Source organism: Aricia agestis, chromosome 15, assembly GCF_905147365.1.
Source record: "Aricia agestis chromosome 15, ilAriAges1.1, whole genome shotgun sequence".
Lineage (NCBI taxonomy): Eukaryota > Metazoa > Arthropoda > Insecta > Lepidoptera > Lycaenidae > Aricia > Aricia agestis.
Genome location: NC_056420.1, coordinates 12945920 through 12961287, shown reverse-complemented (window position 1 = coordinate 12961287; position 15368 = coordinate 12945920). Strand labels below are relative to the sequence as shown.

The 15368-nt window shown below is 37.8% G+C and overlaps 1 protein-coding gene across 1 annotated transcript in view; it reads left to right on the top strand.

The window, feature by feature from the left end:
- Positions 1-15023, top strand: part of LOC121734476 — a 53531-nt gene extending 38508 nt beyond the window's left edge. Inside the window, exon 2 of the mRNA XM_042125088.1 lies at positions 14882-15023. Coding sequence (XP_041981022.1) covers positions 14882-15023 — 142 coding nt within the window. The remainder of the gene's footprint in view (positions 1-14881) is intronic.
- The last annotated feature ends 345 nt before the right edge of the window (positions 15024-15368 follow it).

Below are 15368 nucleotides of genomic sequence, written 5' to 3'. Positions count from 1 at the left end.
TTGATTCATAGCCAAAGTAAATCAATCCATGTCCGTGAGTCTAGATTCTAGCTCAATTCTAGCCTAGAGTTGTACAAGACCCAGATTTGATTAGCTCAGACGGAAGCTCGGTTTCGGCGTTCATCGGTGAATTCATTAAGGATTGTAATAGCTGCCTCGAATTACGATTCATAGATTGGTTGGCTTTACAATGCTTGGGTTGTTACCATAATTATTATTTAGAAATCTATTCCCTAAGTAGTCAGTAGTCACGATAGATCCCAAAAGGTGAAGTGACGTCAGGGCTAGTAATGAGAAAAGTTCTACATACTTTGTACGTTAAAACAACTGAACCGATTTCATCGCGAAAACGCATAGGACAGTTTTAAATCAAGAAAAACGTACGAATTCTATGCGATAAATATATTTCGGCACAATGCAGTTGCAGGCAACGTCTAGTATTAAGGCGCTCCTCCTACGGAGATGCCGTAATTTGCCGTATTTAGATTGCCTTATTAATTCATACTTGGAAAACTACAAAATATAATAAAAAAAAGCAATAATCTTATATCAACATATCAACTTTCCAAAGTGCGTTTCCAAAGTAATACCAATTTATTACACACGACAATTGATAGACAATTTCTTGTGCTACATATTCAATTTTAGCTCCTTTGTGGTGAGGGTCCCGATGCATCATCTACCGACCTTCGAGAAGGAGGAGTTTGGCCGATTGGAGTCGTCTACAGGAGGTTCCGAGGACGACTTCCGAACATGTCACGCCCCACGTCGCAGACAATTCGTGTTTAGTGCTTAGTGTTAGTTTTAGTATAAATGTTATGTATATTATTCTATAAGGTATAAATAATATGGACTAAGATGCCTAATCTAAATAAATAAATAAATAAAATAAAAAAATATTCCCCGTTTGATTATTTTTTGTCAATTTTGACCTAAGATAAGTAAAAAAAATAGGATTTGGTGCGATCTCGGCAATGTGTCAAATCATAGACATAGATCAAAATCTATATATTAATACGTGAGCCAAAAACTTTTTATACCTTTTGACGAAAAATGGGGAAACGTAGGTGAATGAAATTTTGCACAGTTATAGTTTACATGTGGAAGGAGTACATGGAGCTAATATTATTTTAAAATTATGCTTTTATCAGACATTTTTTTTACAAATAAAACATTACACACACTACAACACACCTACATGAGAAATGACAGATTTTTGAGTGACGAGCCCATACATACGAATTATACTCTTTTATTTATGGTTGAAGTCTGTTGACAACAAGTTGACAAAATGAAAATGGATTATAGTTTTTTTTTATTGAATCTAAGATACTATTAGACAATGCTTACACGGCCAGTCTGAGATCAGCTGGGTCCCAGAGACAAGAGTTGAAAAAAAAAGGTAAAGTTAATATTTTGTACAATATTACAATATAATATATAGGTAGTAATCCTAAATATGTCGTTGAAACTAAGGTCGAATTTCAACCATTGGGCGATCTCTAGTATATTTTGTACGTCAATTAATGTATGGTCGAGGTCATTTGCTCGGGGCATGACCTGAATGTGAGTTTATATGCTGGCGTTTTGGTTTTTTTTTATGAAATAAAACGAGCAAACGGGTCACCTGATGGAAAGCAACTTCCGTCGCCCATGGACACTCGTAGCATCAGAAGAGATGCAAGTGCGTTGCCGGCCTTTTAAGAGGGAATAGGTTAATATAGTAAGGAAGGGAAGGGAATAGGGGAGGGAAGAGAGGGGAATAGGGTAGGGCCTCCGGTAAACTCACTCACTCGACGAAACAGGTTTATAATTTTATAGCACCTTTACGTAAAAAATAATTATTTAGTTCGAAACGATCAAAAGTGCTTTGACTCAAATACGAAAGCTTTAGTAAAATCAATTTAATCGTTTACAAATTCAAATTTTGAACTTTAAACAATCAAACTCCTCACGTAATATTAGTATTTAGTTCGCAATTAAACAACAAATAATGATCCGTAAGACTAACAACAAGTCTCAAAGCCCAAACTCATAATTAAAACATTTACATAATAATTAATTTACCAAGAATTGTCTTGAAAAATTTCCTCGAACTTTCCCGGGGTAATGAGAAGAAATCGTACAAGTTACTTTCCAAAACAAAGTAACCGAAGAATATAAAACAAACATGTTGTTTTTCTACCTAGTGTGTTTCACGATAATTATAATATTATATTTTGCTTGAGTTCTTTAAAACGATGTGGGCAGAAATATTAAAAAGCAAGAGAAGAGATGGAAAAAGTGAAATAAGATGGAATTTAAAAGTGGGAGTGCCATGCTTCGGCACGAATGGGGCAGAAATACCACGTTCTCACAGAAAACCGGAGTGAAACAGCGCTTGCGCTGTGTTTCGCCGAGTGAGTGAGTTTACCGGAGGCCCAATCCTCTACCCTATTACCATCCCTACCCTCCCCTATTCCCTTCCTTTCCCATCCCTACCCTCCCTTATTACCCTATTCCCTCTTAAATTGCCGGCAACGCACCTGCAGCTCTTCTGATGCTGCGAGTGTCCATGGGCGACGGAAGTTGCTTTCCATCAGGTGACCCGTCTGCTCGTTTGCCCCCTTATTTCATAAAGAAAATAAAAAATAAAACAGTTTTATTACGTGCTACGGCTTACATTTTTTCCTCAAAGACGATAATGAGATACGATAAGGAGTTTGGAAACGAACTACACGTTACATAAAAAATTTATGTATGTATCCTTAAGTTTATACATAGAATTTTTATGTAACGTGTATTTGGTTTCCAAACTCCTTGAAATACTTGGAATTTTTATGAGTTATGTGTGCATATTTCATTTACGGACCAGTTTATTAATTATTCTTAATATCGGTAGAACGCATGCCTTTCAAAATAATTATCCTTCGTTTTGACTTTGCCGTAGTTTTAAATCAAGTAAATTATTATTTACTAGATATATTTATCTTTAAAAATTCACGTTACTATACTTACTATATTTTCAATTCCCTGTATTACACTTGCAAGGTGTTACAGAAACCAGTCAGGGCTAAGCAACATTTCTCTGTTGCTTTGAAGTGTATCGCTGCTGTGAAAACGCGAACGCTGCGTTGTTATAAAATACGAACACACTACGTGTTAAACCGCACTGATGCTAAAAATGCTCTATTACATTTTTTTTCAATTTCAATTAATATGACTGAAAAATTATATTTACACAAATATTTTATGACTAGATGTCGGCCGCAACTTAGTTGCACCAAAAGTCATTTATCGCAGGAACTTAAAATTTTCACAGGACAAAAATTATCCTTGGTCCTTTCTCGGGAGTCAAAGTATCTGCATGCCAAATTTGAGCAAAATCCATTCAGTGGTTTTGGACGTGAACACACTTTCGCATTTATAATATTAGTATGGATAGTAATATTACGTTGCATATATTAATGAACAAGGAAACGAATTAAGTGGCAAGGTAATCAATACTCTCTGATTTTCCGACACAGCTATATTTTATTTATTTATTTATTTAACTCGGGCATCTTGACACATATTATAAATACCTTATAGACTAACATACATACAATTATAATTATAATTATACAATTATACATACAATTATATAGCCATGTTGCCATTGGTGAAATAATATTTTAACACGAACGTTGTTATCCATCCCGTCAGCGTATTGCTGCCACAACGCAGATTTAGCAAACTTTAGATTAGAATAGTATTTATTTCCAGGAAATTTGTTTAACAATGGTTCTTAATATTTATGTATGGTATCAAAATGTCTGCCTCATTGTCGTGGAAATATTGTCTAAATTTTTTTTAGATTTTTAGATTTTAGATTTAAATCTTATTCTAATTAACATGCAACGTGCCTTAAATTTAACATAATATTATAACAGTAAAGTCCAAAACATACATTAAAATCATTTGATAGTTACGTTTATTTCGTTGTGACAACACAACACAACTGAATAAAGAATACAACGCGACAACGCAACGCAACACAATATACTGGCCTTCGCTTTAACAACTAATAGCACATGGGAACAAAGTTACTGTATAACCGACATACGCGTATTCGCTGATGTTCAAACTTTGCCACTCGATGCATTCACTCGTGATTGGGGAAGTGTGAGCACTTCGCCACTTCCTCAATATTAAACTCAGTATATCATCATCGCCATCATCATTATCAGCTCTAATACGGACATATTATTACTTGATTAAAACGGGGTGCTATATTAAGCTTTATTTTCATAAATAATAATCGGAATTCGTTCACCGCGTTTTTGTGGCTTAAATTATAAAAGTTAAGTTTCTTAAGCATCAAAACAAGACCTCTTTGTTACCAAATAAACAGACGGACACACTTTCGTGCTTTTATTTTGATTTATATCAAAACAGCCCGTATTTATATATAGGCCGTTATAGGCCACGTCCTATGGGGCCGGCAGTGTCCATAGAGACCCTACAGATTACGTACTTGGGGAGGCGGAAATAAAGTGGCCTACTCTCGTAAAAAATATTAATTCGGCACTGTATCAAAATTAATAGTAGGAACAGACGCTCCGATTTGGTCGGTCCAATTTGGTCCACACATCAGAGCGTCTTTTCCTACTATTAGTAGGAACAGAACCGACAGACAGACAGAGTAGTGCCAACCAAATTGAACCGACCAAATCAAAGTGTCTGTTCCTACTATCAAACCTATCAAACCTGACTAAACAATAATTACATAACAGCTGTGTCATTGTAAATCTTTAAAAAACGACTTTAGTGTTATGATAGACTCTCAAAATCATTATTGATTTATTAAGTTTAGCGAGTATCACTTATGATTTTATAAGGTTGAAACACTTACGGATTTTTGTCGCGCAGCACTTTTATTAATACCGACGTTTCGGCTGATTTACAGCTGCCGTTGTCACGGGTGGACTGAGGTGACAGGCGTCCAATTCATTGAAGTTCTTCAACTACCCGAAGATTCATACATTTTTGTTTGCGTTTTGCGTTTGATGAATCTTCGGGTAGTTGAAGAACTTCAATGAATTGGACGCCTGTCACCTCAGTCCACCCGTGACCATGGCCGCGTCTGTAAAGCAGCTGAAACGTCAGTATTAATAAAAAAAGTGCTCCGTGATAAAATCCGTAAGTGTTTCTACCTTATAATATCAAAATCATTATCTTTTGCCGCTTCCTTATTAGAAAAAGTTCTGAGCCTCCTTATTGTCTCGTTAAAATATTTTTTGTGTTTTTTGTTTGAGTTGTATATGTTGGTTGGTCCCAGGGCCCTTTTTAAAAGATCTCTTGGGTACTGCCATTTGTGCCTGAGCCCTAATTTTAATCCTTGAACTTTTTAAAGGTGCTTTTAACCTCAAAAAATCACAACATGAACAATATCAAGTAAATGTAACCTGTATTCCAACAACAACGTTTGAGCAATGGAGACGTAATACCTGATTGGCTGACGAAGATGATTTATAAAAAGTCGATCCTAAGTCAGATCAATTGTCATTCTTGTCAAAATTTTCGTTCCAATAGGATTTGAGGGTACTGACTTAGTTGCGGAGGGTAGACCATAAATATTAGAGCCAGTATACACGGCGCGTTGCGTTGACGCAGCGCTGCCGTTTGACGCATAGCCGGCCACACGGACGCTGCGTCATCGCAGCATTATTACGTAGTAGTCCTAACGTCAACCCCCCCTCCCGCTTCGTCTCAGGGGCTGCTATCCGTCATGTGTGCATTGCGACGACGCAGCGTGTGACCTTTTTTATTTGTATGTAAAACAACGCAACACCAGTGCTGCGTCGACGCAACGCTGACGAAACGCGCCGTGTGGATTGGCTCTTACAGTCTACGTATGTTATAGTGCTACGCCATAGTGATTTCGTAGACATGCTCGTTGACATATTTTGTGACGTAACAATTCCGTAGACAAGGTCTATGAAGAAGTTATGATGTAGCACCTTCGTAGACAGTGCGTGTAAAGGTGCTACGCCGTAGCGTTTTCGTAGACACAGGTCTACAAAGAATCTCCGTAGCTTCTTTACGGTGAACAGATTTAGGCTGCGTTTCCACCGTAGTTGAGGTAAGCTGCGAGAAATGTGTTTTTGTGAACCAATAGAAACGCTTTATTTGCCTTTTTTTTATGAAATAAGGGAGCAAACGAGCAAACGGGTCACCTGATGGAAAGCAACTTCCGTCGCCCATGGACACTTGCAGCATCAGAAGAGCTGCAGGTGCGTTGCCGGCCTTTTAAGAGGGAATAGGTTATAGGGGAGGGTAGGGAAGGGAATAGGGGAGGGTAGGGAAGGAAATAGAGGAGGGTAGGGAAGGGAAAAGGGTAGGGAATTGGGCCTGACAACATTCAGCGCAACGATTCTATTGATTCTTGTAAAACACAAGTAGGCAGTTGATGGACCTACGTCATTTGGTTGGTTTATGTCAATTCAACATTAGTCACGATCTGTCGGATAAGTTTGACATAACACAACCAAATATTTAGGGCCAGGCCACAACACTGCATACCGTAAAAACAACATTTGAAAAGCAATTTAGTTTTTTGCGATACGACGCCGCAACGCAGTGTTGTAGCCTGGCCCTTACGCAGGTCCGTAATCTACCTATTAACCTTCAAGCGGTTGCGCGGCGTCGAATCGACTCCCCTCAATACATTTTCGTTGATATTATCGATATTTCTCGTTGAATCTATATCATTGTCTTAGTAGCTTTTCATAATTTATCTATCTACAAAATAAATAGCTTACACTTACTCTCCGCGCCCCCTTTGCAGCAAGGACCTCAATTATTTTGGTCTCGGCGCCGGCGTCGAAAAGACTCCGCGCGCCTCTCTTATAATTCTATATTTAGTTTTCATTTGAGGCAAATTCTATGTTTATTTATAAAACTAAGTCATCGTTGACCGATAACACCGAGTGTTATTGCTAGATGAATAAGAAATTGGAACTAGGATAAGAAAATTCCAAACACATGACAAGCTACTTTGGGTCACCGGATTTTATAACTAAATTTTTACTAAAAATACATTTAATTTTCTGGATGAACTGATTACTTTTAAAAAGAATAATAATTAAATTTGTGAAATAATAAATAATGTTGAATGAAAAGTGTTCTGTTTCCCAAATTCACCTACGACGTCTTTTAGGTTACGCGCGACGACTGCCGTTACAAATTAGCGCACGCCCGCTTGAAGGTTAAATAGTTCAAGTGCCGAAAAAGTATTGAACATCTTGATAACTTGGCACAGATGTAGAATAGACTACAGGGAAGAATACACTTTACTGCCTGAAAATGCAGCAAAAAGTTGAACGCGATCTCTCACACTTCATTTTATTTTGAAATCTCGGAGAACAGCTATTAAGACATAGTATCCTCAACTTATGGACTTACGGTTCCCATGTTATAAACTAATTTCTGCGTAAGTCAGGCAACTACATTTGAAGGTTACGATCCAGAATCCTTTTAGGTCCTTGAAATACATTTTGTTTTACCAACAAAGGCGTGCTTTTGTAATTTGTTCGATTCATTTGTACGTGGAAGCCATTAGGGGCGAGTGTCGCGGAGCAAATAAAGCAATAACATTACAAACAATAGCTTTTATCTCAAACACAATTGGATGGCTAAACAATAAGTTCATAAAAGAGAAAGAGAGAGACAAAACATGTAATATTAAGTACCTTCTTATTACTATAATAATCATATCTCCCTTTCAGGTTTCGGATAAAGAAACTGGTTTCAATGAAACCATGCTATGTAGTTAATTTAATAGTGCTCAAATAAAATTATGTGCATTGAACTCTTGCGGTAATTTTTTACAAGTTTCTTGTCAGAGCAATAATAATAAAAAAAAAGTCTGCATTACCAAGTCTACAAATATCAACATCTTGTGCAACCACTAATTTAATTACAATGATTACGTACCATTGTTATTGAACTGACAAAAAAACATTTGCGGTCAACAGCTGTATACCTATAAAACGGCAAAATAATATGATAGAAATACCGTCACATCAGTCCGGGTATGAAAGTCAAATGTTGGCTTGAATAATGACTAGGAACTTTTCTAATTTTTCTCCAAGAAAACGTTGTGGTCCTTAGGTCAGGCGCCAGCTTTTCTAAAGATTAATTTGAAATCCGCGGCCTTTGAAAAGTTGTAATAACATCAAACGGGTTCATTACAAACTTTTAGGGATTCCGGCCAAAAAACTTTCGCTGCCTTTTTATATCATTTTACACTAGGTTGTGGACATCATATTCGATAGTATTTTATACTCTAAAAACGTTACAATAGACCAAAAAGAGCATAATCCGAAGTTAGTATGATAACTTTTTTTTAGCATATCCTCTTACCATATATGGTAAAACGACGTTGCCGGATCAGCTTACTAAACACTGTGCCCTTCACAGTGAACCCTATACTATAAGGGTCTTCCTAAACACACCCTGAAGTATTGTCACTTAGTTTTGTTACGAGCCTTAGATATAGATTTACCCAACAGCAGCTTGATGATAATGAACAATAATCACGGTTCCAGCATAACCTCAAAACTGAAGTTTTAACGACACACAAGTTTTGTTTCGTCCGATTTTGAGTAAATATCTAAGTGCTAGAGCGTCCATTTCTGGGGCGGAACTTTAAGCAACTTGGAAAGTTACGGAATAGTTGCAACGCTCACATCTGCACAGTTCGGATCACAATACATTCCGGAAAGCCTTTTAGTGGGATTAATTTTCGATCAGCCGAAATATTTTGTATTAATTTGTTGGAAAAGCTATTAAGTGTGCATTGTTGTTGTTTATGGTTTAATATTAAAATGGCTTTATACATTATACATTATTTCTAGTATCAATATTATAAGTAGATAAAACATATTCTCAGGCCTAACGAATGTACTACCAGAGAAGTTGATTCCTAGGCAGATGGGGGGCCTACGTAGTTTGGTCGCGTTACGTCAAACCCAGTCGACAGATCACAATAATTAACATTGAATTGACATGATCATGTCTATTGTGCATGATCCGACCAAATGAGGTTGGTCTGTCAACTGCCTAGGAATCAATTTCCTCGATGGTACATATAAAATTTCATTAAATTCGATTGAGCCGTTTTGGAGAAGTTCGCGCACAAACACTGTGACACGAGAATTTTATATATTAGAAGAAGTTGCCCGCAACTTCAACTTGTTGTTCATATATACACGTAGGAACGTCACGTTTTTCCATGATAAATACAAGAAGTATATATCGCTATACTTACCAATTATTATCGAAATCAGTTTAGCCTAAAAATGTGATGTAAAAAACAGAACACAATAGCTTGCATATTTTTTATTATGAAATAAAGGGACAAACGAGCAAAAGGGTCACCTGATGGAAAGCAACTTCCGTCTCCCATGGACGCACGTAACATCAGAAGAGCTGCAGGTGCGTTGCCGGCCTTTTAAGAGGGAATAGGGTAATAGGGTAGGGGAGAGTAAGGAAGGGAAGCGGGAAGGGTAGGGAAGGGAATAAAAATAAAAAAAGGGTAGGGGATTGGACCTCCGGTAAACTAACTCACTCGGCCAAACACAGCGCAAGCGCTGATTCCGGTTTTCAGTGAGCCCGTGCTCGGGTCGAGCCGGCCCATTCATGCCGATGGCTCTCCCACGTTTTAATCTAGCAGGCCACCAAACTGCAAAGGTTTAGTATTTGAATGATTTGCCTCCATGCTGAACGTGTCTGATGATATTTTTTTATAAACAATTCAGAGACCACACTAGCTACTTCCGTCTCCCATGGACACACGCAACATCAGAAGAGCTGCAGGTGCGTTGCCGACCTTTTAAGAGGGAATAGGGTAATAGGGTAGGGGAGAGTAAGGAAGGGAATCGGGAAGGGTAGGGAAGGGAATAAAAATAAAAAGTAGTATTTGAATGATTTGCCTCCATGCTGGACGTGTCTGATGATATTTTTTTATAAACAATTCAGAGACCACACTAGACCTCTGCGGAGCGCACTTTGGTAATGATTGGAAACTAATCCATAGCAGAGCAACTTTACTATTATGCAAAATTATTCAAATAATCTCAATATTGTGTGAGTTAAGCTATCTCACAATTCGGCTGTCTAAATTCAGGTATAGAATCAAGTTATTTCGAGTACTTAATTGAATTCTGAGGCAATTAGAGGAAGTTATTACAGTAAGTTGGCAATAAGTGTAAGTTAGCACACAATTGACTAAGTTTCAGTGCTATGACTCATTAACATTTTATTGACATAAAGGTTACTTTGACCTTAAATAGTATCTGATCTAGATGCAAAGGTCAACGTTATTTTAAGGAAGATGGAAATAAACTGTATTTTTAGAGTCTTCCTAAAAATAAAATTATACGTAATCGGTGTTCTAAAAATACTTTTTTTATAAACCTTTTTTGGTCTCACGAATGAAATATATAAAGTTTCCACACATTAAACATGTCTATCACTTTAAGAACAAAACCACAATGGTTAGCGACGTATTCTTGGAGAATGTTTTTAGAACAGTGGATGGGCGAGAAATGAAAAGCCGTCCCACATTTGAGATCTTTGTTTTCGTCTCACATTACACCTGTAATAGTAAGCGAGTTTTCAAGATGGCCGGGAAGGCCACATTAAAAATCAGGCCACGAATTCTATGACACTATTCTTTAAGTGCTTTCATCCATCCAGACAAATCCAAACTTATAAAATTATAAAGGCGAAAGTAAGTATGTCTGTCTATCAGTCTGTCTGTCTGTTACCTCTTCACTCCCAAGCCGCTGAACTGATTATGCTCAAATTTGGTATGATTAATATACTTTGAGTCTCGGGTATGGACATAGGATACTTTTATTACGGGAAAGTGGATGGTTCCCGCGCCATAAACGAATACGGGCGCAACGGATTTGCGGGCGTTATCTAGTTCTTATAAAGCGTGAAATTTTGTGGGCCGATAGAATAAAATATTAAATAATATAAATTGTAAAGCTGCTGAGCTAGTTATGATCTTTCTATATCAGTTAAGTATTCGCGTTCAAAGCGCTGATGCTGCAACAAAATTTGAGTCCCAACTCCCAGGAAACGACAGGTGGTACTTTTAGAAATAGATAGACATGCTAACTGATAATATACATATATGCCTACTCATAGACGTTCACATTTTTGAATTTAAAAAAGTATGAATGAAAATGTTTATTCCAATTTTTAAACATAACACAACCACAATAAAGAAAAATTAAAAAAAAAACATAAAAGAAAGAAATAAAACACTAGCTATACTTAGGTAAGAAATAACAAAAATTGCTTAAATTTCTTATTTTAACAGCATAAAATATGTTTTATCGCAGTGCCATCCCAAAAAGTAAGGAACTTAAAAAAAAAGTAATAAAATGTTTTGTTTAAACTTCTCCGTACCATAACACATTAAGCCTTCTATCACAGATTCCTTGCAAATCTAGACTACATAACATCAGCTATAGCACAATAATTACTCACCGATATAAATTACCGGTCTGTCCGCAATTAATTAAAGCGAATCAATTCGGTAATCAACAACACAATCGATATGTAATTGCAAGTGTGTTAACCGCTGAAACGTACATTTCATGGTCTGGTGGCAATACCTCGATACCTGTGGACCAGATTATGGTGGCATCTTAAAGGTACAAGTTGAAACCGAGCGACACGCGACAACTGCAGACGACGTGTCATCGCGACACTACTGGTTTCTTTGTATTTCTATGAAACACCCTCCGCACGAGTCGTCGTCGTGTCGTTTCGTTGTGAGTCGGGTGAATTATATTTTTTCAGTGTTGCCAGGCCTGTCCCGGCCTGAGCGCGCGAGTTCTGACGCTGCGTTATAACGAATGAACTAGCGCGCTTGAAATTTCATTCGTTATAACGCAGCGTCAAAACTAGCGAGCTCGAAAGAATCGAGATTTCGAGCGCGCGAGTTCTGACGCTGCGTTATAACGAATGAACTAGCGCGCTTGAAATTTCATTCGTTATAACGTAGCGTCAAAACTAGCGCGCTTGAAAAATGTAGCATATTCCAAGCGTGTTATGAAAATATAGCCGTTAGGAACACCACTAATATGGAGTCCATAAACCAGCGTTTATCGTCATGTTTTTGCATTATCCCATTAGACCTCTCTATTTTTTGGGATATAAAGTATTCTAATGAGGCAGGGACTACAACCATGCAAAACTTTTTCAAATTTCGTAAGTAGTTTTTGCGTGAAATATCTGAATACAATTGTAATATTTTTTATTCCAAAATCTCATAAAATTCTGGCAGTTCTGCCAAAACAATTTGTATAATTCAATTTGTAGCAACTTTTATTTTATTCTTAAGCAAGTCTGTATTTTTTAGTATTCGGTATATTTATAAAGCGTAGACAAAAAAGTTAATAGCGAAATCGTGTTTCCACGAAACTTTATTGTGAAAAATTTAACGTGACAACAGTTTCAATATCATTTCGTGGGTGAAAGCTTCTAGATCTAGGCTAAGAGAAAACGATTTTTTCTAAGTTTTATCCCTTTGCTAAAATATCTTATAAGTTATAGCATAATAGTTTTGTTTTTTATTTAAACATTTATAGAGATGCTCATTACGATTTGCATTTATTAGATAGATAAATATTTATTTTATTTTTTACTAGATGATGCCCGCAACTCCGTTGCGCCAAAAGTCGTTTATTGCGCGGGGACCGTACATCTTTTCAAAACAAAATGTATCCTATGTCCTTTCTCGCGACTCGAAGAATCTCCATGCCAAATTTTAGCAAAATCAGTTTAGCGGTTTGGGCGTGAAGAGGTAAGAGACAGACAGACACACTTTCACATTTATAATATTAGTATGGATTTTATTTAAGTAACATACAATTCCAACTTATATCTATTTGAGAATATACCTTAAACCTGCAAGGTTTGTTTGGTACATCTTACAAAGTTCACCACGCGCGAAAACATTATAATTATGTCCTTGGTAACACAGAATATGCTTATTGCTTATACAATAATCTTTTAACTAATTAGTTACTACATAATATCTCGACGACCTCTGTGGCTCAGTGGTGAGCGCGTTGGTAGCTCAAGCCGGGGGTCGCGGGTTCGAATCCCGCCGACGGAACAAAAAGTTTTTCAAAGTTCCTGGGTCATGGATGTGTATTAAATATGTGTATCATATAATAAAAATCTTAAATATATGTATAGTATAAAAAGTATTAAATATATATCCGTTGTCTGGTACCTGTAACACAAGTCCTTCAGGTACTTAGCACGGGGCCAGACTGACGTGGTGTGAAGCGTCCATAGATATTATTAATATTTCACGGGGAAGAACTAGAATCTATATTACTATAATTGCGTCTAGCATTCCACATAAGAACGTATCTATTTATTTATAACCAACTCTTGTGGTACTCGTACAGTGGTTACTGAAATACATAATAACTAGATGATGCCCGTAACTCCGTTGCGCCAAACGCGGCGGAACCGTACATTTCTACGGAATAAAAAGTATCGTTTACTCCTTTCCCGGGACTCAAAGTATCACCATAATAAATTTCAGCAAAATCGCTTCAGCGGTTTAAGAATAAGAATAAGAATACTTTTATTTCCAGCATCACACGAAACATCATAATAATTAAACAGTATTCAGTGGTACAGTTATTATGATCTAGTCGCAAACAGTATATATAAGATCTATAAATATTATTACAATGCTGTGTGATGCCGTTAGGCGTTAAGAGGTACAAGACAGACAGACTTTTGCATTTATTAGTAAGGAAGTATGGATATTATTGTGAGTCAAGCAAACTCTAGGGAAAATCAGTTTCAATGTTATCGTGAATTAATTATAAAACTTTTATTTCAAGACTAATTTCATTAAACTAAAACCATTAAAGTTTTTATAGTTGTTCTGAAGTTTTTGCAGAGAGACCACTTCAATTATGTTGAGCTGCCTTGCTTTATTCTTGTATTGTTTTTAAATAATTTACATTGAAATGTCAGATTTACAGTGAGAATTCTTCGCACTCTTTAACTTTGTACCCGGAACTTGCGTTTCTCTTTCAAGAATGGTGTAACTATAATTGAATAATACCACTCAAATGCTCCTAGGAAAAACATTTTCAAGTGAAAATTTATTTAGACTCAACTCACAATGGGGCACGCTTCCATATTTTTTTATGAAATAAGCAAACGAGCAAACGTGTCACCTGATGGAAAGCAACTTCCGTCACTCATGGACACTCGCAGCATCGGAACAGCTGCAGGTGTGTTGCCGGCCTTTTAAGAGGGAATAGGGTAATAGGGGAAGGTAGGGATGGGAAGGGAAGGGAATAGGGTAAGGGATTGGGCCTCCGGTAAACTCACTCACTCGGCGAAACTGGCTGTTTCACGCCGGTTTTCTGTGAGAACGTGGTGTTTCTCCGGTCGAGCCGGCCCATTCGTGCCGAAGCATGGCTCTCCCACGTATATTTTCTTAGTAGATACTTAAAAAATACGCGTGGCACTCGGGGACTACCGCGTGGAAGCTGTTGTATAGCAGGCGAGCACCGCACCCCGAGCCACGCCGAGCCGAAGTCTGCCGAACTGAAACGCCGTTAGATGAATGTTAGGTGTTTTTCGTCACGGCGCGCTCCAAGCCCGCAATAAAAGCTATGCGATAGCTTAAAATAGGAAAATTAAATAGGGATGAATATGCCTTGGCGAAAAACGTGACGCGACGCGACTCTACGACCTGCGCCAGTATATAGGAAAATTAAATAGGGATGAGTATGCCTTGGCGAAAAACGTGACACGACGCTACGACCTGCGCCAGTATGAGTTGTGCGTCTCGTTTCAGGTCACACGCGTTCGCCGCCCATTGCACGAGTCTATCCGGTTACAGAGCGCCCAGTGCCTTGGGCAGCTCTCCCGGAGTGACAGCAGAATGTCGCGCGGAGAAGCTACGCTGGAAGCAGACGCCGCTGACTGGGCCGCTGTAGTTTTCGTCTCAGACGGGTCCAGCGGCCCAGCACAAAGCGGAGGAGTTTCGTTCTTTGTTTAATCCAGTCCGTTTCCTATCAAATTAAAAATATGGCTTCTTTCGCTGGTTGGATCGAAAAGTAACTTGATGTATTTCTGAATTACTCATTAAAAACTGATCTTTATTTATAATAATAATCGCTCCCACACCAGTTTCGGTGACGGTGGCCGGTTTCATTGAAACCAGGCCAGCCACGCAGGAGTAATTTTTATAGTGCCCAAGTGTGTACGCAGTACTCCTTTACTCTCATAACCCAGCGGGACGGAATACCGACACGACCGGCGAGAGATCAGGCGCAGGACCG